Source organism: Pleurodeles waltl, chromosome 10, assembly GCF_031143425.1.
Source record: "Pleurodeles waltl isolate 20211129_DDA chromosome 10, aPleWal1.hap1.20221129, whole genome shotgun sequence".
NCBI classification, from domain to species: Eukaryota; Metazoa; Chordata; class Amphibia; order Caudata; family Salamandridae; genus Pleurodeles; species Pleurodeles waltl.
Window position 1 is genome coordinate 746,995,736 of NC_090449.1, and position 26,656 is coordinate 747,022,391.

Here is a 26,656-nt window from a genome sequence, read left to right on the forward strand (position 1 = left end):
TTGTCCAAGGCTACAGAACTCTGTACACAATATGCTAGTTTGTAGTGCCTGTTCAGGAGACAGATTCTAACACCTAGGCACAGCATTGCATCGGAACTCTGCTTCAAATACAGTATAGTTTATTACATACACTGTGCACAGACCCAGAAGGGGCAGAAGGCATTTCACCAACAACTATCCTGGGATGCACGCTGTGCAACATGCAGCTTGGTTGGCACTGATCTACCAGCCTCCTGAGGGGATTGCCATCTACATCACCGACTAACTCCTGACACTGTTTCCGGGTATGGGGTTGGGGCTAACTCTTTAGATCGGGCCAAGCAGAAGGGTACACCTGGTATGCTCTCGCATAGACATAGGGATAGGTAGGAACCTCTAGAACTACATACACAATGGTCAGATTGTTTATCTTTTTTGCATGTTTGTAATGCTGATTACTTTGCTTTGTTTCAACTGCCTTATTATCACAGCTCACTCCTTATATGACAGATTGCGACTGTTTCAATAAATGTATTGAAAACTTACCTAGCCTCTTTTGTGTCACACCTTGGCATACATGATGAATAATATGAAAGGGATAAGTTCTGTTTCCGTGGCTTCCCTGGGGAGTCAAGAGTGTCATGTTTAGGTTGCCAAAACCACCGTCCAGCCCAGTAGGTTTGGGGTTTAGTGATACACTGTGAGCTAGCCAGGAGTTAGACCAACAGTTACTAATGGTGTGTGTGACTAGACTCAGTGTCCCATACTGTGCCGTATTGCCGTCCTAAACATGCAGGCCTAACTGATATATTTGATACCTTTCAAAGGGATCAACAATTGTGGAAAAAAGACAAAAATCTGCATTAGGAATTAGGGCCCACCATAGACCTACATAGATGCACTGGTTTGTCGGCAAAGTTCTACGCCACAAGAAAATATAATAATGGAGCTCAAAACAGCTGTTCTATCTTGGCTGGCAGAGGTGAGGTACAGTTGAGACAGGAGCAAAGGAAAAAGTTGTAAGGCGTTATGATATCGCTTTACCAGAGCAGAAGATCTTCCATGTCTCAGTCTTCACTGTTGCAAACCCTCCCATCATTTTCTCTTGCAAAAAGAGCCAGATACCATAAATCAACCAATACGATTTCTCTCAAGACTTTTGAGGAGGTTAATACTACAGGTACGAATATGCACTCACAAAATTCTCCCAATTACAGAACCTCTTACCTGGAGTATGGAATGGTAGCAACAAGACAAGATTATGTATGGACAGACTAGTGAGGTTTTCTTATAGAAAGGCCGGTGATATCTATGTTTACTTCAGATGGCAGCCCTATACCATGACACTGATCAGACAGTCTACTATGGGTAATGGCTCAGGGCATAGGTGTTTGTACCATATTTTATCTCTATGTATATAGGTGGATAGTTTAGATTTGGTGAAAGAGATTCTTTAGCTAAGTCTAAGTTTAACGTATTGTTAAGACATTACAGGGAGTGCAGAATTATTAGGCAAGTTGTATTTTTGAGGATTAATTTTATTATTGAACAACAACCATGTTCTCAATGAACCCAAAAAACTCATTAATATCAAAACTGAATATTTTTGGAAGTAGTTTTTAGTTTGTTTTTAGTTTTTGCTATGTTAGGGGGATATCTGTGTGTGCAGGTGACTATCACTGTGCATAATTATTAGGCAACTTAACAAAAAAAAATATATACCCATTTCAATTATTTATCATTACCAGTGAAACCAATATAACATCTCAACATTCACAAATATACATTTCTGACATTCAAAAACAAAACAAAAACAAATCAGTGACCAATATAGCCACCTTTCTTTGCAAGGACACTCAAAAGCCTGCCATCCATGGATTCTGTCAGTGTTTTGATCTGTTCACCATCAACATTGCGTGCAGCAGCAACCACAGCCTCCCAGACACTGTTCAGAGAGGTGTACTGTTTTCCCTCCTTGTAAATCTCACATTTGATGATGGACCACAGGTTCTCAATGGAGTTCAGATCAGGTGAACAAGGAGGACATGTCATTAGATTTCCTTCTTTTATACCCTTTCTTGCCAGCCACGCTGTGGAGTACTTGGACGCGTGTGATGGAGCATTGTCCTGCATGAAAATCATGTTTTTCTTGAAGGATGCAGACTTCTTCCTGTACCACTGCTTGAAGAAGGTGTCTTCCAGGAACTGGCAGTAGGACTGGGAGTTGAGCTTGACTCCATCCTCAACCCGAAAAGGCCCCACAAGCTCATCTTTGATGATACCAGCCCAAACCAGTACTCCACCTCCACCTTGCTGGCGTCTGAGTCGGACTGAAGCTCTCTGCCCTTTAACAATCCAGCCACGGGCCCATCCATCTGGCCCATCAAGACTCACTCTCATTTCATCAGTCCATAAAACCTTAGAAAAATCAGTCTTGAGATATTTCTTGGCCCAGTCTTGACGTTTCAGCTTGTGTGTCTTGTTCAGTGGTGGTCGTCTTTCAGCCTTTCTTACCTTGGCCATGTCTCGGAGTATTGCACACCTTGTGCTTTTGGGCACTCCAGTGATGTTGCAGCTCTGAAATATGGCCAAACTGGTGGCAAGTGGCATCGTGGCATCGTGGCAGCTGCACGCTTGACTTTTCTCAGTTCATGGGCAGTTATTTTGCGCCTTGGTTTTTCCACACGCTTGTTGCGACCCTGTTGACTATTTTGAATGAAACGCTTGATTGTTCGATGATCACGCTTCAGAAGCTTTGCAATTTTAAGAGTGCTGCATCCCTCTGCAAGATATCTCACTATTTTTGACTTTTCTGAGCCTGTCAAGTCCTTCTTTTGGCCCATTTTGCCAAAGGAAAGGAAGTTGCCTAATAATTATGCACACCTGATATAGGGTGTTGATGTCATTAGACCACACCCCTTCTCATTACAGAGATGCACATCACCTAATATGCTTAATTGGTAGTAGGCTTTCGAGCCTATACAGCTTGGAGTAAGACAACATGCATAAAGAGGATGATGTGGTCAAAATACTCATTTGCCTAATAATTCTGCACTCCCTGTATTCCTGCTGTACCAAAAACCTTGTACTGTTTAACAAATCTGCTGAATTTTCAGATGCAGTCACTGGATTCGGCAAAACTTTGATCTGTCTGGTTTTGTGTAGTCATATATTCAGGAAAGAAAATGCTCGGTGGGTGAAGAAAAGGTGTTTTCTGTTTTTAACAGACCAGAAATTATCGCTCTCCACTATAGTAAAAACTGCTGAATGGAATAAAACCAAACTTACCATGAACCTAAAATATTACTCAAAAAAGATGCTCTTTGTGGTTCGGCGAAATCTCTTCAGTGTTTTGGGGTACAGAAAAGTGCTGCACTTTAATCTTCTGAATACAGTGATCATTTATCCTCAGAATATCAGCAGGTGTGAATCAGAGAATGTGTTTGACGAATGAAAAAACAGACTGAACGAGTGAACATTTTTTCTTTTCAATCAATGCTGAGATATTCATATCATGGACCTGTGACTCCTCGCAATCAGCCACAAGTTTGTGCACCACCCACAGCTTCATGCGAACGTTCGAAAGAAAAAAATATGAGACATATATGAGGGGAGATGGAGAGCATCCTCTGACCTTAGGGAGGATGTGGGGTGAACAGAGAGGGGAAACACATTGTCCCACCAAAATAATTAAAAAAACACACCTATTTGTCTGTAGGACCAATGTCTTCAACAACAGATAAGTAAATCAGAGGCCACCATTTTCTATGAGCCTGCTTCTGAACCCTGCTCAGATTTGTTGCGTTTATGGAGTCAGTCACAGTCTCTGATCCACTGCACCATTTTAGATATGTATGCCGATCCAAAAAAAGAAAAAATAATAATTATTGTATTAGTGTTGTAAAGGGGAGCTAGTTTTCCACTGACCCTAGGAAGAATGGGAATTCCAGAAGATTGAAAATTGCCTCAAAATAAATAAATACAACTTGCAGTATTCACAGAGACCCGTCCTAGTTTCACAAGGACCTGTAGAATAACTTACCTTCAGTAATGCCCTTTCTGACGGCTACTCAATCTTACAGCAGAATCCTTAGGTTTGAATCTGTACCAGGCACCTGACTGGATATGAATACTTTTCTAAAACAGTATTAATACCTTAACAGTGACAAGTTGTGCTGATGTGGCTCTGCTTCTCCACCTGATGTGACAAGAGTCATAAAACACCACTCTATTTCCACCAACTTCAGGAACTTCTGAGTCAACGAGCCCACACCAGTCTCCTCACAGACCACTGCCTTGTTAAGTTCAGCATCTCAATCCCGGTCCAGCACACACCCACCACTTCCAGACCAGCCTGCCAAAATTGGAACAGCGTCACTGACAAGGACTGTAACACCACTCTCAACACCCACCGACCCAAACACAGCAACAGCCTCCCAAACCGTGGATCACCTCTTGTGCAGACGCCCTGGTCCTCCTCAAATACAGCTATACAACAAGCTGGTATACGAAGGAACTCAGACTGTTGAAAAATCACTGCAAACAACTGGAGCGCAAATGGACAATGAGCCATGACAATGCAAACTGAAAGATGTCCGAATTCCGCCCTAAGACGCTACCACCAAATGATCCAGGTTACGAAACGCACCATTCTGGCAGACCACATGATGCCAGCACCAACAGAAGCAAAGAAATCTTCGCCACTGTGAAAGATTTCACCTTAACATTGGCCACCTCAAACTCGATCACCCCCTCACAGGTTCTCTGCAGCAATCTCTTTCAATTCTTCAGCAACAAAATCGTCCCCATTTACAGCAACTTTAGCCACAACTGTATCTGACAGACCTGACCAAAAGCTTCCCGATCTTATCCAAAAAAACAGTGCTAACCACATGGTCCATCATCAACCCAGAAGAAACCACTACCACTATAAAATCCATCCACTCAGAGGCACCATTGGACCCCTGCCTCCACCACGCCTATTCCAGAGTGTTGCAACCCGCCATTGCTATGCTCACACACATTCTGAATGTCTCTACCTCCAACACAACCTTCCCAGATTCCTGGAAACCCACACAGGTCCTCCCATTGCAAAAGAAACCCTCTGCAGACCCTCCAACAATAGCCAAATACAGAGCAATCACCCTGCTTTCATTCCTGACCAAGTCTTAAAGAAAATCATCAACAGACACCTCACCGAATACCTCAGTTACCTCCACCAATCCACACCTCCCAGTCTGGTTTCAGACCCAACCACAGCACAGGAACTGCTCTCATCACCACCACGGATGACATCCGCATGACTGGACAGAGGAGACACAGCAGCCCTCATCCTCATGCAACCCTCTGAAGAATCTGACACAGTCTACTACCTCATCCAACGCCTTTACAACATAGGAATCCAAAGGCACGCATTCCAATGGATCTGCTCCTTCCTGACTGGAAAGGCATATTTAGCCAGCCTGGGACCATACACCTTTAAGCTCATGACCTCATCTGCGGAGTTCTGCAGGGCTCTTCCCTGAGCGTGACCCTCTTCAATGCATGCATGATACCTCTAGCCACTATCATACACTCTCATGATGTTAATGTCCTCTGCTATGATGACAACATGCAACTCATTCTCTCCCTCAAGAATAAGACTTCTGGTTCCCGGATTAAGTTAGTTGCCTACATGACTGAAATCTCCCACTAGATGAAGACTATTTAAAGCTGAACAGTGAAAAGAACAAAATTAAGAACTTCAGGAAGAGCACATCACCGTGGTACTCCACCTTCTGGCCAACAGAGCTACAACCGATACCCACCACCACCAGCCAACCCATGCCAAGAATCTTGGGATCATCATCAACAGCACACTCAACATGACTGCCCAAGTCAATGCCGTCATTGTCTCATGCTTCTATACACTGAAGATGCTGAGGAAGATTTTCAAAAGGCTCCCGAACTGCACCCAGAAAACCGTCACACAAGCCCTAGTAACAAGCAAGCTGGACTATCAGAACATCCTCCTCTAAGCCATGATCAACAAAAAAAGAAGCTCACATAAGAGTTGCCTTCTCCTCACTTCTTGAATTTTGCAAGAAGCTGGAGATCTGGCTCTTTGAGTAGTCCAACTAGGCCCTAGGTGTGTCTAGACTCACACTGGCTCAGAACCAGGAAACCCTCCCGGGTGACAATGAACTCTACAAATCTGAATAACATAATATCAGTCAACCATCCTGATTTCATAATCTCTATCGTCCGTCATGGAAATGGTCAACAGTGAATACAAATCTTAAAAAAGGGGAATGGTTCAGATTCCTCATTTTATAGGCTCATTAACCTCTTTGACATCTAGTCAAGGTGTTCTCCAAAACTATTCTATCTAAGCTTGAGGCCTGGGCTTCAGAACATAAGATTACACCAATTAAGCAAGACAGTTTTCGGGTGGGACATTCAACTATAGATCATTGCTTCACACATTATACAGAAGGCTCTGGAAGTGAACCAAAGGCTCAGTTGTTGTTTAATTGATTTCCGGACAGCTTTCCTATCGGTGGATAGGGAAATCCTACGGAGAAACCTTGCTGTCTGGGAGCTTCCTGCGGATCTCCTTAGTGTGTTGCAAACTCTACGCACTGACAACTGGACCCAAGAGGAGCTAGATAAATCAGGCTTCTACCCCTGGAAAATTCCCATCAAGAATGGCCTTCTGCAGGAGTGTGTCTTAGCCCCCCTACTTTTAGTTTATTCCTAGCTGACCTCCCAACTTCCATTCCCAAGCAAAGCCCTTTTCTCCTAAAGTTGGGAAACAGCATATTTCTTGTCAGCTTTATGCAGATGGAATGGTGCTGCTGGATTGCACCCAAATTACATTGCAGAGGAAATTATACTCCCTTGTAGCATTCAGTAAGCAGAACCAGTTCAAAATTAATCTAGAGAAGACTAAGGTGCTGGTCTTTGGTTAGAAAGTAAAAAAAATGTAGATGGTTCCTATACACTCGGGAGGTGGAATCAGTGGATTCCTATAAATATTTAGGCTTGACCTTCTAGAGGAACTTTAAATGGGACACACCTTTGAATAGTATTAAGCAGAGGTCTTTGCTGCAAGCTAGCTGGTTGACTAGATCTTGGTTTCACAGACTTCACACACAAGACTAAGAAGAACAGAGACCATAGGAGGAAATGAAAAACACAGGAAGGCACCAACATTTCAAGAACAACCATTTATGGTAATAATGAACTGTCAAATATACTTACCACCAAACAGCACCATATTGGTGGCGTAGCTCTCCCTTCCCTTAGGGAAGTGAGGTGTGTGAGCAATTCTTTAGGAAGACAGGGTATCGGCCCCAAACAGATTTACAACAGGTAAGTAAATTAGTCTTCTGATGAATACCTCTTCTCAAGATTCCTTTTCTATTAGCAAGTGAAATATGATGTAGACAGGTTTCAGTAGAAAATTATTAAACGCTGATCTGGTAAAATGAGCACCATTCCTGGCTTACGAATCACCAGCTATATTGTTTCACAAATGCTTACGTCAATACCAAAAAGACCGTAAGGCAGGCATGGGGCCTCTCAGAGACAATGTAGAGGTAGTTTCTTTAGCTTTGCTAACGTGAGCCCCCTTGTGCCCTTGGTAGAAGTTTTCCTTTCCGGAAGGTAACATCTTCATATACAGAACAAACCAACAAGAAATGGTACATCAGTGAATGGCTTATCCTTTTTTCTCTAAAGCAAAACCCAAGAACAATTGGCAATGCAATGCACATTTTTGGTTCTAACCAAGTAAAAACTGAGATTTTTTTCTAGGATCTGACCTATACAGCCTCTCAAAAGAAAGTGGTAGAGTAATGAGTGCACCATGTGAAAAGGTAACACCACATTGTACAGGTATGCTTAAAATGTACACCCGGATCAAAAAAATCAAGGAAAATGCAGCTTATGCAAACATACGTAAACTTGCTCAGAGCAGTAACAAGACAAAAAGTGTACTCTGACTTGGTAGAAGGTTGCCGTACTACCAGAAGGACATCAGCCAGGCAGATCACAAGAACTTATATTCACCCACTCCCTTTCTAAGTGCGTAATTTGAGGACTTGAGTATTCAATCGCAGAACCTGGCCATCTGCTATAAGCGAAGATACTCTGTGTGGCAACAAAACTGGAAGGGACCAATGAGTGCCAACATCTGTATTTACCAGACACTCATCCTATTTAGTGAAATGAGGCTTATACATGTTTGCTTCAGTTTTATTTTCTGAAGCACCTCAGACATCAACTAAATAGGGGAAATACATAGTGGAAATTGGCATCCCACAAAACGCAAAGTGTATTTCCAAGACCACTCAAATGGCAACTGGAGTTCACAAAGTTATGCACTTGAAGGTTCTATTCAAGGGGAGAATGCAGTTTTCTGTTTGCTCTGTACTCAAGATGTCCTCACCAGTCAAAGTACAGGCATCCGTCCCCATTGTCTACTAAGCAAGCAGGAGTTAAAAAGGCTGATTGTCCATATGATTGTCTGTGTACAATCACCACTACAGATCAACCTATAAAGTAATGTAGATTGTTATGACATCAAACAAGTCATCCTCTTAGATGCTGAAACCAATCGCCCCAAAACAGCACCACTGCAGGGTCCTCATCCATCACATCATGCAAGTGAAAAGTAGTACACAAGATGTCACGACTTCTTGCCGTCCCTGACACTTTTAGAACCAGCCAACTACTATTCAAACATCAGAATCGTAGCCTGATGGTCCTAACTACTATGGCTCTTGACCCTGTGCTCAAATAAAAGGACAAAGGTGTAAGTGCAAACCCGGGGCAAGGTCCCTTAGCCAAACACTCCTGTCACCATACACATTTTGCTATGTCCACTCATCATAGTTCCTGTGCCCCACTTCTCCTGTGCATTGCAAACGCTGTGCACTATCACTAATGTCCACTGAGGGGTTTGGGAAGGGGTCCACTCTCGTTGCAAATGCCGTCAACAGGGGTTATGTACATAATAGTGCCTATAGCCTAAGAGCCCTCACCCTTCTGTGCTTGGGCAAAGCCTTTGTACGAGCAAAGTAGACCTATTCTATGGTCACAAAAACCCTAAAGATCTATCTCTTTAAAAACACCTTTAGCACACCAGTGGCAGAATGGGGCCACGTCCTTTTCCCAGTGATTTGGCGCCTTTCATTAACCTGGCCTCTTCAAGACCTCCCCTATATTAATTATAGTGCTATTCAAAACTGTTTAATATAATTACAAAAGTCCAATAACGCACTGAAAAAAACCCATTAAGGGTGAGCTCCGATTAGGAACAGAAAAGGCAACAAATAATAGTTAAAAATAGAAATTTACTTTAAAATCTTTATTTGAATGGGGAATTATGCTTGCAAAAGCTAAAACAACTGAAATTCACTAGTTACGGCACGCAACACAAAGTTCGCCCCAAGAGTACCGCTCACGACATTACACTTGAGGTCACGGATTGTATCAGAAATGCCATCAGTGCTGACAACAAGTCTCCTTGCATTTGACATCATCAATAGCATGACTATGGACGGCCAAGTGATATAACTCTGTGCCAACAATATAAATACATGATACAACACACAACTCTCTAGACATTGCACTTTTAATTTAAGCAGGCTCTATTGTGAAGGGTAAACGTTAAAAAACGTTGTCATTATTCAAATTCTAAAGGGAATAAAACTGCCAAGACAGCCTTTAAACTTGCTGCTGGACTTTGTAAAGTGCTGCAGATGTAAGGGTCTGTTTTGTTAACTTACTTATTGGTGAATAGTTATATTAAATCCTCCTTCTCCAAGAACTGATTGGTTAAAATAGTCCCCTGTGTAAAGAGTACTTTGAGTGATGCTGCACACTTCCAGGCACTGTGGAAAAGGGGCCTGTAATTAGCACTCAATCTTGCAGGGCATACTGCACAAACTTTGCTGCTATACCAAGCAGACAATATATGATCAGAACAGCTTCTGATAACAGCTGCCTTCCACAGCTGTAACGCAAACAGTTGTACAGTCCATGGTGAAGGGTCAACTCTCGCAGCAAAAATTATTAAAGATAAAATCTTCAACAAAAAATAAAAGGAATCGGGTAGACAACACATTGTGCAAAATACGAACTGGGTGCTACTGCGTAATATTCAAGAAAGTGATAAGCAAAACACCCCTTCCACTATAATTCCCTGGACTATTATTTTTATTTCCTCCTCCTTTACAGATTTAACTCTGTGTTCAGGTTTTGATTACACACACACTAATATCTTTGACACCTGAAAACACTATATGGCATAAAAGGTATAGGAGAGCGTTATGATCCAAAAGTGTCTTTGGTCGTCCCCACAAAAATAATAAATAGCACATTACACTTGGAGCAGCTACACAAATAATATGTAGAGCTTTTGAACACTGGAAAGACGTGGACAGAGGACTGTCCCATTTTACCTTCAAGAATTAAAACTGACATATCTTAAAAATGTTGAAGGATGTAAAAAATAAATGCTCCAAAATACTACTTTTCACACAGGAAGAAATATGTAATGGCCGTTATCAGTTTCTTTGATGTTCATATCAAAGAGATAAAATCAGAACAGATAGGCTTACCGCCACTGTGAAGCAGGCTGGAATTGTGGAGATGCTTGGGCAGCTTAAAGTGAGAGTGCTTACTTTGCTTTAAGTGTGGTAACTTGGGAATAGTTCCCTTTCCTTTTTATGGTCTGGCTTGACATTGCAGCTATCACCAGACAATTATGTGAGCATCACTAGGGAGGGCCTTTAGCTCTTCCCACATGCTGGGAGCCAGGAGTAAGTTTTGATTGGCCAGTACAATATTTTACAAATTTTGGTCAACTGCAGGCATATACCGTTTTGGTGGAGGGACTCCTGGCTGCTAATATAACATTACAGACTTTGGGAGGAAGGTTCAAAAGCTAGCAACTGTCGCCACTCGATCTCCACGCAAGGAGGCGGGGGAGTTGACAGGTTCAGGTGGAGAACCCTCCCCTGTTGCTGCGGCAGAAGATCCTCCCAAAGGGGCATTTTGATCAGAGGATCAATGCTCATTTTCAAAAGCTTGTAGATACCAGACTCTCTGTGTCCTGTCCGGAGCCACAAGGATAACTTGGGCCGGTCATTCCTGATCTGCTTTAGGACTATTGGCAGAAGCGGTATGGGTGGGAAGGCGTACTGGAGGCCTGAACTCCACTCGAGAAGAAAACCATCTCTGAGCAATAGCCGCCTTGGAAACTCCAACGCGCAAAACTGCTGACATTGCGCTTACTCTTTGGAGGCAAGCAGCTCTAACTGAGGGTATCCCCACTGCTGAAAGAATCTTTGTGCCTCTTCTGAATGGAGATGCCATTCGTGATCCGCTAGGCACCAGTGGCTGAGTTCATCCGCCCTGGCGTTCAGATAATCTGTCAGGTGTTGAACCACCATGGTTATGCCCTGCTGTTCCAGCTATGTCCAGAGACACAAGGCCTCTTGACAAAGGGTCCACCACCCCACCCTGCACAGCTTGTTGCAGTATCAGATGGGGGTGGTGGTGTCCATGAACACCTGCAGTATCTCTCCTTTGACAGAGGGAATAAATGTATTCAATGATAACTGGATTGTCAGGAACTCCAGCAAGTTGATGTGGAGTCAGGATTCCGCCGGAGACTAAAGTCCTCTCATCTCTACCTCTCCCAGATGTCCGTCCCATCCCAGGAGTGGTCCATCTGTCACTACTGTCAGATGTGGTTGGGGAAGGGAGAGGGGTCTGCCTCTGACCCAAGTGCAGTTCGTAAGCCACCACTGCAAATCTTTTGCTGTTTCCTCCGAGATCTGGACCATGCTGTAGAGGTTCCTCTGATGCTGCGTCCACTGGAACTCAAGGTCCCTCTGCAGAGTCTGCATATGCCACCTGACATGATTCACCAGCAGGATGCAGGAGGCCATGAGGCCCAGCAGCTTCGGAGTCATTCTCACCAAACTCCAGGATACAGTCTGAAACACTGGTACCATAACCTGAATATCCTGGACTCGCTGCTTGGGAGGATAAGCCAGAAACTGCACTTTGTCCCCAACAGCTCTGATGAAGGGAAGAGTCTCAGAAGGAGTCAAGTATGACTTTGGCATGTTTATAGTGATCCTAGCGGATGCAGAAGGACCGCCATAGTCTCAAGGTGGGAGGTGCCAGCCTAGTCCGCTTTCATCAGCTAGTTGTCGAGATGGGGGAAGACTGACACCCCTAATCTCCGCAGATGAGCAGCAAACACTGCCATCACCTTGGTGAACACCCGAGAGCGCTGGTAAGGCCAAAGGGAAGAACAGTGAACTGAAATTGTTTGTGGCCTACCTTGAACCGCAAGCAGGATGGGGCTGTCAAAATATGCATCCTGCAAATCCAACGCTACCAGCCAGTCTTGACTAGGGCAGACAAGACCTGAGCCAAAGTGAGCATCTTGAATTTCCTCTTCTTTAGGAAGAGAGTGACAGTTTGCAGGTCTAGAATGGGGTAAAGACCCTTGCTCTTTCTGGGAATCAGAAAGTAGGGTGAATAGCAACCACTGCCTCCTTCTGATATCGCAAACCTTTCAATAGCTCTCTTGGCTAAGAAAGCTATAACTTCCTCTTGGACTCGAGACAGATGATCCTCCGCCAGCTGTCTTCTGTTGGCGGTATTGGGGGAGGGAAGATTGGAAAGGGAGGGAACAGCCCTTTGAATGTTCTGCAAAACCCATTTGTCTGATGTAATGTACTGCCAGTGGGCACCCATGGTCTTGCAGAACCTGACTAGGAGGGCTTAGAGGCTGCAGCGGCTGGGGATTGGTGCAAATGACTTCTGGCTACTAGACCCATGGGGTTGGAATTCACAATGTCCACATACTCGCATAGCTTGGGGAGCCTTTGCAGGAAAGTGCCTGGCATAGGGATGGTGAGGTGGCACGCCCCTTCTGTAGCTACAAAAGGGGTGAAAGGCAGACTGGGGGCAAGGTGTCACTGAGAGGCCCAAGGACATGGCCATAGCCCACGTGTCCTTGAAGGGATGCAGCGCAAAGTCTGCCTTCTCTCCTAGGAGATGAGCCCCGGTCAAAGGGCATGTCCATGAGGTTGGCTTGGACATCTCAAGAAAGCCAGAGGTTCTCAACCAGGTGTGGCGCGTCAAGGGCACTGTTGAGGAAACCGCTCTGCACAGTGAGTCAGTCGTGTCCAAACCATACCTAATGGTGAACTTCATTGCATCTCTCCTGTCTTTCACTGCTTGGGACAGCATGGCGTGGGCCTCCTCCAGGGCCTGTGGCAGCACTTGCGCAACCATAAATCCCACAAGATATGGGAATAACAGTCCAACAGGCATGCAGTGTTCACCAACTGCAATGCTAGGCTAGAGGAAGAGAACATGTTCTTGCCTAAGCTATCGCCTGTCCGGGTGAGCGGCAGAGAATGCTCCATGAGAAGTTCTCAGATATCTGAGATGCCCATCAAACTATTAAAAGTGATATATACATAGTCCTCAAATGAGTACACATTGTTCCCATTAACTAATTTATCAATCAATGTAAGATGTGAAATGACATTACAAAATGGATTCTGTGAAAAAGTTTATTTACTATGCAAGCATATTTTCTGAAACAAGCCACTTGACATTAGTTATACAGTAAATAATGTGATATACAAGTGATAAGTTGCAAAGAAAATAAGGAATTCTATACTCTTATGTGAGATTTCTTCATAACAAGTTTGTTAGACTTTTCAAATGCCAATATAGGAAACAGAAAAGGATTCTCGGTACAATATTACTCCACCACAGAAACAGAAACATAATCATGGTACAAAATGTTGTGCCTGTTAATTTGGGTTTTTCAGAGTGCCCTACTTCAGGATGGAAAACTAGATGGCCATTAAAAAGCAACCGATTTATAGCCTTGTTTAACAAATGTTGCACATATTTTTTCTAGAACAAGTTTCTCAGAAGGTTGCTGCTTGAGCAAGTCCATAAAGGGAGCACAATCAATTTTACTCAGGATTAAAAACCTTCCATTAAAACTTAGTTAACTTCAGAAGCAATGATTAAAATAAAGATTTTCAAGTGTGGCACTCTAGTGCTGCAGCTGTAGATTTTAGTGTATTTTCATAAAACATTAAGCTATTTGCTAATGTGAACCCTGCATTAGCTTTATACATTGTTGCTATTTCTAAGCGTCTACATTATAATCCTGTCTTATGAAGTCTAGTTTAACAGCGCTCTGAGTCACAAAACAACTGGGGCCATCATCCCAATTCTACAATTACTTGTATTTGATAAACTAGGAGATGGTGTTGAAACTCTGAGCTGAAAGCGTGAAACACATGGCTCCATAAAACGATGTAATGCGAACAATTATTGTAATAAATTGTTTCAAAAAGCTGCATAATCATGCTTATTCTCCTATAACTGAAAGGAAAAGTATTTGTTTCATGTAGCACCTTGCTACTGCTAAATTTCTGCATTCTAGTTAGGCTTGCAATGAAGGGTAGCAAGATGCTATCAATATCACCTACGAATAAAAAAGAAAAGCCACATAAACCGCAACATATGCATGTGATGCATGTGATTGATACAAACATGGTAATACATGATGAATTACTGATGCCGGGGTGTGTGCACTTCTTCTTGTCCACCTGGTTGATGTCATTTTAAAAAAATAGAACCTGAAAACTGAAAATGTATCGTGCATACAGTAATAGACCATTTACACCTAAATGTCAGTTGGTTACCAAAACATTTTACTACCATGATACGAAACAAACCACAAGGTCCCTAAAACAATCATTTAATGAATGTATGTACAAAAAGAAATGTCACTAGATTATTAAATATGAAGTGGGAAAGCACTTTAGAAGTTTACACCAGGGAACAATATCCACTGCATGCTCCTCCTCCTCCTGCTCCTCCGTCTTGGCTTGATAATCTTACTCCTTTTGACTGAGATTCACTTTCCCACAATCCAGGAGTCTGAATTATCTTTTCGACAAGTTCTTCAAAGGCGCACTGTACACCATCACACGTTTTGGCACTTGCCTCTAAAGTAAGGTGAAACAATTCATATTACATTTTGTGATCCTCACCAAAATTCTCTGATCATTAAGTTGGTTATCCTGATTAAACACAGTAGATTCATCCAAAAGAGTCCTATTTCTTAATAACACTGATGGACCTTGAATTTCACCATCAAAAAAAAAAGAGCTATCCTGTCAGTTCTATTTTGTAACTGTGAAAACAATAGGCCACAAAATCACGCAAATATCTTGAAGAGTAGAGGGTTTTCAATCATTTCAAATGGTTTCTATTCAAATGCCACCCGATGGTTCCTTCTGGAGCAGAGTTTTCAAAATATGTCTCCATACGCCATAAAGTAAGGAATGAAAAAGAGAGCTGACAGCGTAGCTCACCATTTTTTGATGGGTAAAATTCAAGGCTTATGGTACATACGAGAAGAACTGGTTTAGTTTAGCGAAAGACTTTGCACCAGACTTTGAGCAGAGAAAGAAAGCAGAAGCCCTGATTGAGATTAACAGCCCAGAAAAAAAGTGGGGACACATATGAAACACCTGTTGGCTCCAAACAGCTAATTTCCAAGGCTGTGCTTTTGTGAATTTACAGATTATAAATTATATGGTAGACTTGACTCTGTTTTTAATGTTATATTCGGAATAAGAGACAATGTATTTCCTGGTAGATGTCTTTTTAAAAATTAAGTTTTTGGAAAAAAGTGAATAGGTTATCATGTATCCTATACAGAGTTTGGGCTTGATCTATATTGTGTGTAGAGTTTGTTTGCTCCCTCAGAAAAACTCCATGCTAAGCATATTTTTTAAGAAATTACATATAGTCAAGAATACATATAACTATTTACTTTATCACTGTTGGACTCTAAGGTGATGGAAATTAACAAAACTTACTTCTGGTTAACATTTAGATAGAGCATTTATTTGATACAACACACCGAATTAGCCAATGAATATTTAAGAATTAAGTTGTTAGGTGATTTCAATTAGCTCTCACACTGTAACCTCTGCAAAAAGAAATTTCATTTTTAAATGACTGGCAAAATGAAATTGTGAAAAACAATTTAAAACATACCTATAAAAAGCATGGAATGTTTTCTAGCAAATTTCAGACCTTCATTTCTGTCTACTTCTCTATTTTCCTTGGATAAAAAAAGAATACATGTTAGCTTTTAACACTTCAATACGAGGAAATAAAACATTTATCAATGAATACGTTTCTTACCTTATCAATTTTGTTAGCAACAAGCATTTTCACAATGTCATTCCTTGTGCAGTAGGTTTCCAATTCGTTTAACCAATTGTCTAATTTAATAAATGTGTCTCTTCTTGCAACATCATAAACTAAAACAAGAACACAAATCTTTCATTTAAAAGCAATTCTACAAGTAGGAACCTGAGTTTATAAATAAAAAATATTGCAATATAAATGTAACAATTTTTAAACCGAAATAACAATCATCCTATTATATATATATATAACTTTATTCTGTATGAAAAACTTCATCCATTACAATAAATATTCTCCAATACATTTGTTAAAAATAGCAATAAAACCATAAATAATAAGAACACCCATCAGGAATAAAAAACATATATAATCACATACATAGAAGCAATAAAATAGAAAATTCATTCTAAAAACTCCACATTATTACGCCAAGTAATAGCTCCCTTCAGGAATGATCCCAGCCCCTTCCTCACCAATACATCTGAGGCCATCTGCAACCACATAAAAGCAGGACAATATTGCACAAAACCCTTGGGCCTTAGAAGAGGTAATAAAAAACGAGTTCTGAATGGTGCATAAAAAACACAAAACAAAGTAAAATGGGGCAAGGTCTGTTTGGACACCCCATCACAGGGGCAGGGTCTAATATATTTGTCTCCATACTGGCCTAACGGGAAACACAGATTACTTCTGATGATCCCCAAGCGGAAACGGGTTATGAGAGACCTTTCCCTCACATCCTTTATCTCTAAGAGATAGTGCTCAGGACCTACCCACATCTTTAGCATAATGAAATCCCTGATCGATTTTTTCCCTAAGGCCTCCCCCTCCCTCCTGTTCTTCTGGATTCTTAAAAAATTCTCCTTAACCCATTTCTTATCACAGCTAATCAGGCCTTCGGGATGATCAACCAGTTCAGGCCGCCCCAAATCACGAGCCAACTTCCTTATGTGCATCAACTAGGGAATATTCTTTGCATTATCACAAGCCAGACAATCCTTTAAAATATCCATATTCAGAGTGGCATGTTCATTAGTCCAAATTGAGATCCATAGCAGAAGGGGAGCCAACTGAATAGTGTCATGCACAAACTCCAGCTCCAAATGGAGGCTACAACCAGGGATATTTTGTCCAACTCCCAATAGCCTACTACAGAACCGATTTTCTTCCACCGTAAGGGCTCGGGAGTCCCAATACCCCCAAAGTGCAGCACCATACAGCAGGACAGGGAGGCATTTCCGCCTATAAATTTCAAGCAAAGGCTTGATAGGTTTACTGCCTACCCTTACAGCAAAGTCAAAAGTCGCACCAACAGCTGCATGAAAAAGCACACACCTTCTGGCAATACAAGGTTTCCAAGATCCTTTCTCATCAAAAATAATCCCTAGGTATGGAAACTCATGGACCCTGCTAATAATTTGATCCTCCACCCTTAGCTCCCCCACCCTACTCAAGGGTCTTCCACACACCATAAAATGAGATTTCTTAAAATTGACCTCTAAACCCAAAGCTGACATAAAGGAGGTATAAGCTCTAACTATTTCCCGGAGACCATTCATAGTACGGGCCATGAGGACTGCGTCATCCGCGTACGTCAGCACAGGGATATCAGTACCATTCACCTTTGGAACATCCCTACATTGTTTCAGCAGAAAATCAGACAGTCCATTTGTATATAGAAGAAAACAAAGTAGGAGCCAGAACACACCCCTGGCGCACACCCCTTGAAAGCTTAAAGGCCTCTGAGCATTCCCCATCCGACCCCACCCTCACATTTGCAACCGTCCCAGAATGTAGATATCGGAGCAACTCTACAATATTAGGATCCAGCCCTAGCTGATTTAACCTTTCCCATAATATAGACCGGTTCACCTTATCGAAGGCACAGCTGAGATCCATAAAAGCAAGATAGAGAGTAACTTTCCTGGCCTGCGTGTATTTGCCGATCAGCATCAATAAGTTGAGACATTGATCTTGCGTGCCAAGGCCTTCCCTAAAACCATACTGGTCCCGGCTTAAGATATCATTCCCTACCATCCAGGACTCCAGGCGCCTTAAAATAATCCGTCCCAGAATCTTCGCCGAAGAGTCCAGTAGAGAAATAGGGCGGTAGGACTTAGGATCATTTCGGTCGCCCTTTTTAAACACTGGGACAATACATGCCAGTCTCCAAGAGGCAGGGGTACACACAGTAACTGCTGCATTAAGGACATTTAAGAGAACAGGTGCCCATAACTGGGGGTTCGCTTTATACAAGCCCATAGGGATCGAATCCGAGCCCGGAGCTTTATTGCTCGCACTACACTGTATCGCATCCATAACCTCCTGAAGCGAAAACCTAATTGCTAGGTTGGGAGCCATCTCATACTCGTTCTCCCGGTGATTTCTTAGGGGAGAACCCTCAAAAATACTACAAAAGTGAGCTACCCATGCTTCCGGGGCGATGTTACAGCAAGGCCCTCAGATGTATCTGTTCCAAAGGAACCTCTATTTACCACTTTCCAGAACAGGCCAGGATCCTTCAGAGCTATGGCACGTTCTAACTCTTCCCAGGCTTTATCTTTATGTTTTATCTTACTATCCCTCAAGGCCCTCTTATATTTCAATCTAGCTTCTTTTACGAGGACCCAATCTCTAGGATGTTTCTTAGTAGCCATCTTCAGGTTTGCCCTTGCAACATAGCAGGTCTTATCATACCAACCACAATTACATTTGCTATGTTGGCTGCCTACTGAAAAAAGGCAGTCTCTCACTGCTGCATTTACTACTTTTATTGCATTCATAACAGTTTTAGGATTAGGAGCCTCTATCAAGAATGTGTCCATAAATAAATGTAAATTTCCCCCCACCACCCTTTCTACAACTTTTAGGGAATCCACTTGTTTCCACCCAAGCTGCCTACCCTGGTCCTTTATCTCCACTACTGTTGGCCTACCTCGTCCTAATTTTTGTAGGGCCCCAGGGAGTTTAAAGGATACTATAAGGGGATTATGATCACTGAAACTCTCCCCCAGCACCCCCCCCCCAATCACCAGGTCTTTCAAAGGTGGAGACATAAAAATATAGTCAATAGTGGATTCAGATCCTCTTCCCACATAGGTTGGGAGTTGATGAGTGCCTACGGCTTCTATATCACACAAATTCAGAAGGCCCATCTTCCTGAGTTCCTTGATTAGAACTTTGCCTCTGGAGTCCTGCAGACCATCCACTGAATTATCCTCGTAGTCAAAGATAAAGGGATTAACCACAGTGCTGAGCCTCCCCAGCTTGGCATTAAAGTCTCCAGAGACAATAGCACAGAATTCTAACCCTATCTCCTCCATTCTGTGTTTCAAAACCTGAAGAACGGAAAACAGGGCCCCAATTTGGCACCCCACATCCCACACAGCATTATAAAAGTTAACCAGTAAAATATTAAAATTATTAGAGAAAATTACCCATACCAGCAATATACCTTGGTGATTGCAGTTAATTTGAAAAGCACCCACTATCTTAGAGAGGCGGATAAGGGTAACCAAGCCACCTATTGAGCGGCCACCAAGAGACTTCACAGCTGGAATTGCAAATCTGTTATACCCATCCCACACAGACAACCCCTCTGACCAGGTTTCCTGAAGCATGATCACATCAAAAGTAGTCACACACCTAATCCACGCCTGATTAGATAACTTAGCATCATAGCCCGCAATATTCCATGAGATAAGCTTGCACTGTGGGGGCACCTCTTCCCGTATAGCCAGGGTTTTGGCGCATTGTCAGTCCACCCCTTCCAAGGATAAATTACTGTTAGAGACAGTTCTTCTGCTGGTTGCCCGGTGACTATTTTGACCCAGGGGGGGAAACCTACCAGAACCTGGAGATACCCCAGCACTCAATCGCATGTGGTCATAAAAATAACCCAAAGGGACCAAACCAATTGCACCAGCTCTAAATACAGCAGGGCGGTAGGTAGAAAGGAGCCTTTGACTCAGGGCTAGGTATCTAACATTTCTAATAATACAATCTTCATCCCCCACCTTTTTTTGGGCCCAACCCATCCAATTCTTCTGGCAAACAAAATATCATTGAAATCCTTGCATGAGAAATCACAGTTCTTACTCAACCAATATCCAGCCTTATTTGTGAGTTGGGCCGTGGACTCAGTTACCCCGGAGGCAAGAGCAGGTACATTCGCCAACACCACCACATAAGGGGCACAAGCTAGGGGGAGATCCAAACAGGTCAATGCAGCCCTGGCCGTCGGGAGATTCAGATTATTATTCCCAACCAGCTGTTGGTCAGTCCCCCCCCCGTTACCACAAATTCAGGATCAGGCTGCCTACTACAGCTAGGCCTATTGATAATCCTATCCGCCCTTAATATAGAAGTCGGTGCAGCCGACGCAATCTCAGCATGAGCGCCCTGTCCCCCAGAATTTCCAGAATTAACCAATAACTGAGATGATTTTCCCAGAGGCCCCAATGGCCCCGCAGCGTCCTCTGGCAGGAGCAACTCCTCACAGGGATGGGATCGCCTGGTCGGGGTCACACATCCACCTACACAGTGCTTCCCCTGGCTTCCTTGCACCGATATCAAAGAAACTGCCTTTTCTATGGCCGATAGTTTCGCCACAACGGGGGATAAAATCTCCTGGATCATTTCACGAAATTTTGACAATAAAATAGTAACATCACAACCCAGCTGCTGGCAAGGTGCAGGGTCACTACTTGTACCCTTAGGGAGTTCCAAGGGGAGTGTTTTCGGCTTGGGGATTGATTTCTTTAAGACCTTTTTTTTTTCTCGGGGGGGGGGGGACTACATTTATCCAGGGGGCAGGCCGGGGGAGAAGATAATAAAAGTATTTTACTCCTTCTGGAAGGTCCTTGGCCACCAGAACCCTCAATTTGAGCAGCCTCAGCAGCAACCATAACAGTACCTTGGTCTCCCCCCGGATAAGTTACCTCCACACCCACAACCTCACGAGGACCATTATCTAATGGGGCCAGACGCCAGTCCTCCAGTTCCATGGATAACCTCCTCTCTGCCAGGCCAATCTCCTTCGTTACAACCCCGACAGCTCTTGCGAGGAAGGAGTCCAATGTGGTGGTGCCACTCCCCCGTCTACTACCACCACCACCACCCCCTATGGGACCAGTTAACGGTCCGCTTTTCCTGCCCATTTAAAAAAAAAAAAATGTGAATAACAAATCAAACAAAACAAATTAATAAATAAAAATAAAAAATATTAAAAGCCCACTAGAACCACTAAAAGGGCTCCAAAAAAAAAAAAATCCCCAATGTTAGTAAATGTATAAATAGTCACCCTCCACTGGAGATGAAAGAGGGGTAGTCCAGCCCAGCCTCAGACGGGCGCGCCCTTGGCCCGGGCTTCGCCCGCGCGCGCCCCGTGGTTGCGGGAGCGCGATTAAGTTTTAAAGGGCTCCTGCCCGAGTGACGCCGCCTCCTCTCTCCTCGCGCTTCCCGCGGTTGCGGGAGCGCGATTAAGTTTAAAAGGGCTCCTGCCCGAGTGACGCCGCCTCCTCTCTCCTCGCGCTTCCCGCGGTTGCGGGAGCGCGATTAAGTTTTAAAGGGCTCCTGCCCGAGTGACGCCGCCTCCTCTCTCCTCGCGCTTCCCGCAGTTGCGGGAGCGCGATTAAGTTTAAAAGGGCTCCTGCCCGAGTGACGCCGCCTCCTCTCTCCTCGCGCTTCCCGCGGTTGCGGGAGCGCGATTAAGTTTTAAATGGCTCCTGCCCGAGTGACGCCGCCTCCTCTCTCCTCGCGCATCCTATTGTTATTGTACAATGGAGAACATTGGTTGGTTGCCTGTAACAGATGCGCTGTTTTAGAGGGCTTACCAGTAATCGTTTAGGCAATGAAAATAGCTTTCCTTCAAAACCAATGCAAATACCTATAACTAGAGTACTTTCAGAGTCCCCTTACTTTTGGATAACCTCTAAAAAATGAATGAACATTATTTATAAACACTGTAGATAAATAAAGTGAATGCTAGGTATTATCAAGTCTGACTTTTATTTAACAGGTGGTATTTCCCTTCAGTAGTTTTCCTACAACATTACATATTTTGTTAATAAGAAACAAACATAATCTGTAAAAAACTGATAATGGAGAAAGTTATAGAAAATGTTGCTTACCTGCAATAATCTGTTACCAGCTTGCTGTGTTGTGGATTCAACTAGTTGGGTCAAGATTATTACAACTTATTTTCTTTAGAAGACTTTAGTTTTGCTTTGAACTGTGTATCAAATGACTTGTGATGATGTTCCCAAAACCCACAACGCAAGACGACAAATACTTCCCCTCAGATTACGCACATATGCTTTCTAGTTGAAACAGGAGCCAATGTTTCTTTAAAAAAAAAAATCATGAATGTTGTATAACTTTGTGTTCTGCTATTTAAACACAACTGGGGAAGTGGGAGTGCCATATATGAATGTACAACACAACAAGCTGCAATTTGATTTCTACAGGTAAGTAACTTTTCTGTTTTCAGCACATGTAATGTAGATTAACATGTTATGCAAAGAAGTACCACCCTCTCCAACCTAGAGTAGTAGCATGCACAAAGTGCAAGAACATATTAAAAACAAATATTGGCACTCGCTGACCAAACTGAGATTCTTTTTCGACTTGTATAATCACATAGTAATGTTCTGTGAATGCGTGGACCAATGTTCTTGTTGCAACCTGGCAAATATCAGTTAACAAATGATTTCCAAGATGCTAGAGTTACCTTTTTAAACAAAATAAAAGATTAGTGGAGTGATTGTGTGGCAAAGCTTGGAGTGTTGGCTTTTTGTATGCATGACAAATCTGAATGCACCTAAAAATCCATATAGCAACACCTTCCTTACAAACTGTCTCAATGTGTCAAAATTAGTTTTTCTAATAGGCTAAGTATGAACTATGTAGTAAACTAGAGTTCTCATAACAGTGTATATACAGGAATCATTATGTGGGTTGGTAAAATATGTTGGCAAGTAAATGGACTGCTTAATGCAGACAACTGGTATCCCTTTAGGCAGAAGGCATTGCTGTTTACATTAAACTATTGCCTTTATACAACTACAAAGTTGGTATGACTGTGTAAGATTAGCTGTTGGAACTGTTTGTATTGTGTGCATTCATAAGTGATGACTCTGCTGTACAATGTAGGTTTTCCTAGGTATATATTCTCCAGAGTCTGAAGCATCAGGCTCTTGCAGGAGTGCCTTTCTCCAAACCTCTTGGTTCCCTATGTAACTGCTTCCTATCCGCTTTGATGTCTTCTTCAAACTCATCTTCAAAAGATCCTTGAGATGGCTCAGAGTGCCTTGGTGCTATCACATGCACTGTGCGCATTTCCACTGGGAGACAAATTATCTTTGCACACCTTACACCTGTGCTTGGCCTGGTCCCTTGGTAAACATGTTACAGACCATGGAATGGCCTTCTCAGGACTAGCAGGTATTACAGATTGGGAAAGAGGTAAAGGCATATTTTCCAAGTACAATTCCATGCATCCACGACCGTCCTCACCCGAACCTCTGGAGGCCTTCTTAAGTGAACTGGTGGCTCAGGTTTGAGACTGCTAGATAAATGGTGGGCTGTTTGAAAGATTCAGCTCAGCAGCTACAACCACTCCTGTTTTCCAGCCTTCGGTGTACAGTTTCACCCTCTGCGTGAAGAGATTTGACCGGGCACTCAAATACAAACCCAATGGTAACATTTAATATGATGTGCAGTCTGTCTTCCTGTACGTTGTGTTTTTTGGAAAACGTTGTCATGAATCATATGATGCATATCATAAATTAAAACTGAAAACTTCCAAAGAAAATTAAGTTGCTATATTCTGATCTGAATATTAGATCACAATGTGTGAATCGACAGCACATGCTGTCGTAAACTACTCAATAAACTGTCTGGCATTACCAAGGCAGTAGTAGGAGCTTTGGTTTTGGAGAATGGGGTTTTAGTGTACCTAGTAAGGACTCTTCTTCTTTTTGATACCAAACTATACAAGAGACGATCCATCTAAATCATAGACTGCTTTAAAGAGACTAAACCTATTCAAGCAGGCCCACAGTTCACAAATACAAAATTAGATCTACAAAAAACCTTTACGTTATTGAGATACTATTTAAAAAAGAAAAATTGTCCTCATACCACAGATCTGTAAAGGTGTTTCAGATGGAGAGGAACGATGATGAAAGAGTAAGGGAAGTGAAATTTTTAAACACGAAAATCGGAATGCTCTGGGAAGAAACTTTGGATGGTTTCTGCTGAGTACTTTTTCGTAATGAAAATCTGTGCAAGATTCATGGACGCTTATGGTTTGAAGCATACCTACCCTCTTGTGCTGATGTAACTGCTATTATGAAAGCAACTTTCCATGAGGTATGCTGCAAGAATGCCTTTTGAAAGGGTTCAAACGGGAGATCCATAAGTTTAAAAAGGATCACATTTAACACCCAAGGTGGAGAAGGTCTCCTAACTGTTGGAAAACATTTTTAATGCCCTCCAGGGAATCTCTAATAATATTGTGAAGGATATTTTCTATAAGCTGTAGTAGCAGCAAGATGTACGATTACGGGGGAAGAGTTGCAACCATGACCCAGAAAAACAAAAGTAGGCAATTCATTTTTGCTTCCTTGGAAATATTCTTCTCTATGCAACATAGACCATCCCTTGCATCTGAAAACATAGAAGCCCTCACAGGCGAGCATGTGGCTTTCTTTAGAATTTTCCATGTACTCTTGAGGTAGATTTAAGGATGGAAAGGGTACAGAATTTAGACCCTGAAATTGTGCACGAGATCCAGTCTGCTCATGGGTGATCCTTCTGATAGGTAAAGAAGAGTGGTGAACCACCAGTGGTTTGACCATTATGGTGCTATGAAGATTTGTCTATTTTTGGAATTTGTCAGCTTGATTATGACTGGTGGATTAATGGCCATCGAAGGAAATACATACAGAAACTTCCCTGACCAGTTGATGAGATAGGCATTCTTCTTCATCCCTAGTTGGTAGCCATCTGAAGGCTAAAGTTGTGCATTTTGTTTTGTTTCCTGCATCTGCAAATAGATTCAGCTCTGGATAACCAATTTGTAAAATAAGTCATACAACACATCATGGTTTATGATCCATTTGTGATTCTTCTGAAAAACTGAGTGAATATGCATCTGCAATTTGAACACCTAGTAAATGACTCACTGTGGTCCAAAGTTCTATGGATAGCGGTCACTTCAAGATGGGCTGTGATATGAAAAACAGTAGTCTAGCTATTGTACCCCCCACCCCTGTTTGTTCAGGTATTGTATTACTGGTATACAGTCCATTTACACAAGCAAGCATGTTGTCATTATTGCTTCAAGAAAAGACTTGAGGACTTGCAGGACTGCCCTAAGTGCCATAATAATTATATGGTAGAAGATTTGTTTTTAGAGACAATGCCACTACTACCTCTATTTGATCCATATGTGCTCCTTATACCTTTTGAGATGTATCCATGTTGATTGTCAGATGCCTTTCAGAAGTTTTTGTGACTTATACCACAATCTGAATGATTCAATTGCAGTGTTATGACTAGCCTGCATTTCAAAATGTCTGTGTATTTGCAACATTGATTGTCCAGGCAGTAATATACAGAGGTTTCGTGTGAAGTTGAGCAGGAGGCACCAGGAAGATGTAAGAAGACATGGACAGTAGTAATGATGAGCTTTGAGAGGTAGTCACCCATCATGTCTTATAAAGATTTATAAGACTTAAGTGAATAAAAGAAAATCCAGCAAGGTAATGAAATGAAAGGGATTTATAAAGTGCAAGCAAATGGCCAAAGGCGTGAAGGCACTAATGACAGTTAGTCCTAAAGGAGGGAGATCAGATGGAGAGGAAATCAGAGAGTGAGTGACCTTAAAGTCTTCCTTTAGAGAGTGAAAATCCAGGTTTTTCAGGTGTAACAAAAAGGGGTATGGCCCTGAAAGCTAGTGCTGATGTGTGGAAGTGAATTCCAGTGGCAGGCCGCAGCCACCAAGAAAGCTCTGCCTCCCTATCTTGCCTTTCAAAATTTAGAAACAATCCCTCGGTTATGGCTAGAGGACTGTAGCTGTCTAGAGGAAGTGTACCATTGAATCATGGTTTTAAGTCTAAAGGGTCCCGTGTTGTGAAGAGCCTTGTGGACAATGCATAAGGCTTTAAAAATAATATGTTTGTTCACAGGTAGCTAGTGGAGCTTTGATATCTCTACTGAGAGTGACTGATATTTAGGAATATCGAGAATTAGCCTTGCTGGCGCGTTTTGTATCAATTGCAACTTGGCTACTGTAGTCTAACTGACACCCAGACAATGCACTGCAATAGTCCAGCCTGCATAACAGCAACACCAGAACAACGTGCTTATGCAGTAAGAAGATAATATTGGGAAACATCTTGCTGAG

At 42.5% G+C, this 26,656-nt stretch overlaps 1 protein-coding gene across 1 annotated transcript in view; it reads right to left on the minus strand.

Moving 5' to 3' along the window:
* Positions 1-13,554: 13,554 nt before the first annotated feature.
* RAB18 (RAB18, member RAS oncogene family) overlaps positions 13,555-26,656 on the minus strand; it is a 156,870-nt gene continuing 143,768 nt past the window's right edge. The window contains exons 5-7 of the mRNA XM_069211317.1: positions 16,240-16,358; positions 16,090-16,156; positions 13,555-15,029 (exon numbers count right to left, since the gene is read on the minus strand). Coding sequence (XP_069067418.1) covers positions 14,851-15,029; positions 16,090-16,156; positions 16,240-16,358 — 365 coding nt within the window. The 3' untranslated portion in view covers positions 13,555-14,850. The remainder of the gene's footprint in view (positions 15,030-16,089; positions 16,157-16,239; positions 16,359-26,656) is intronic.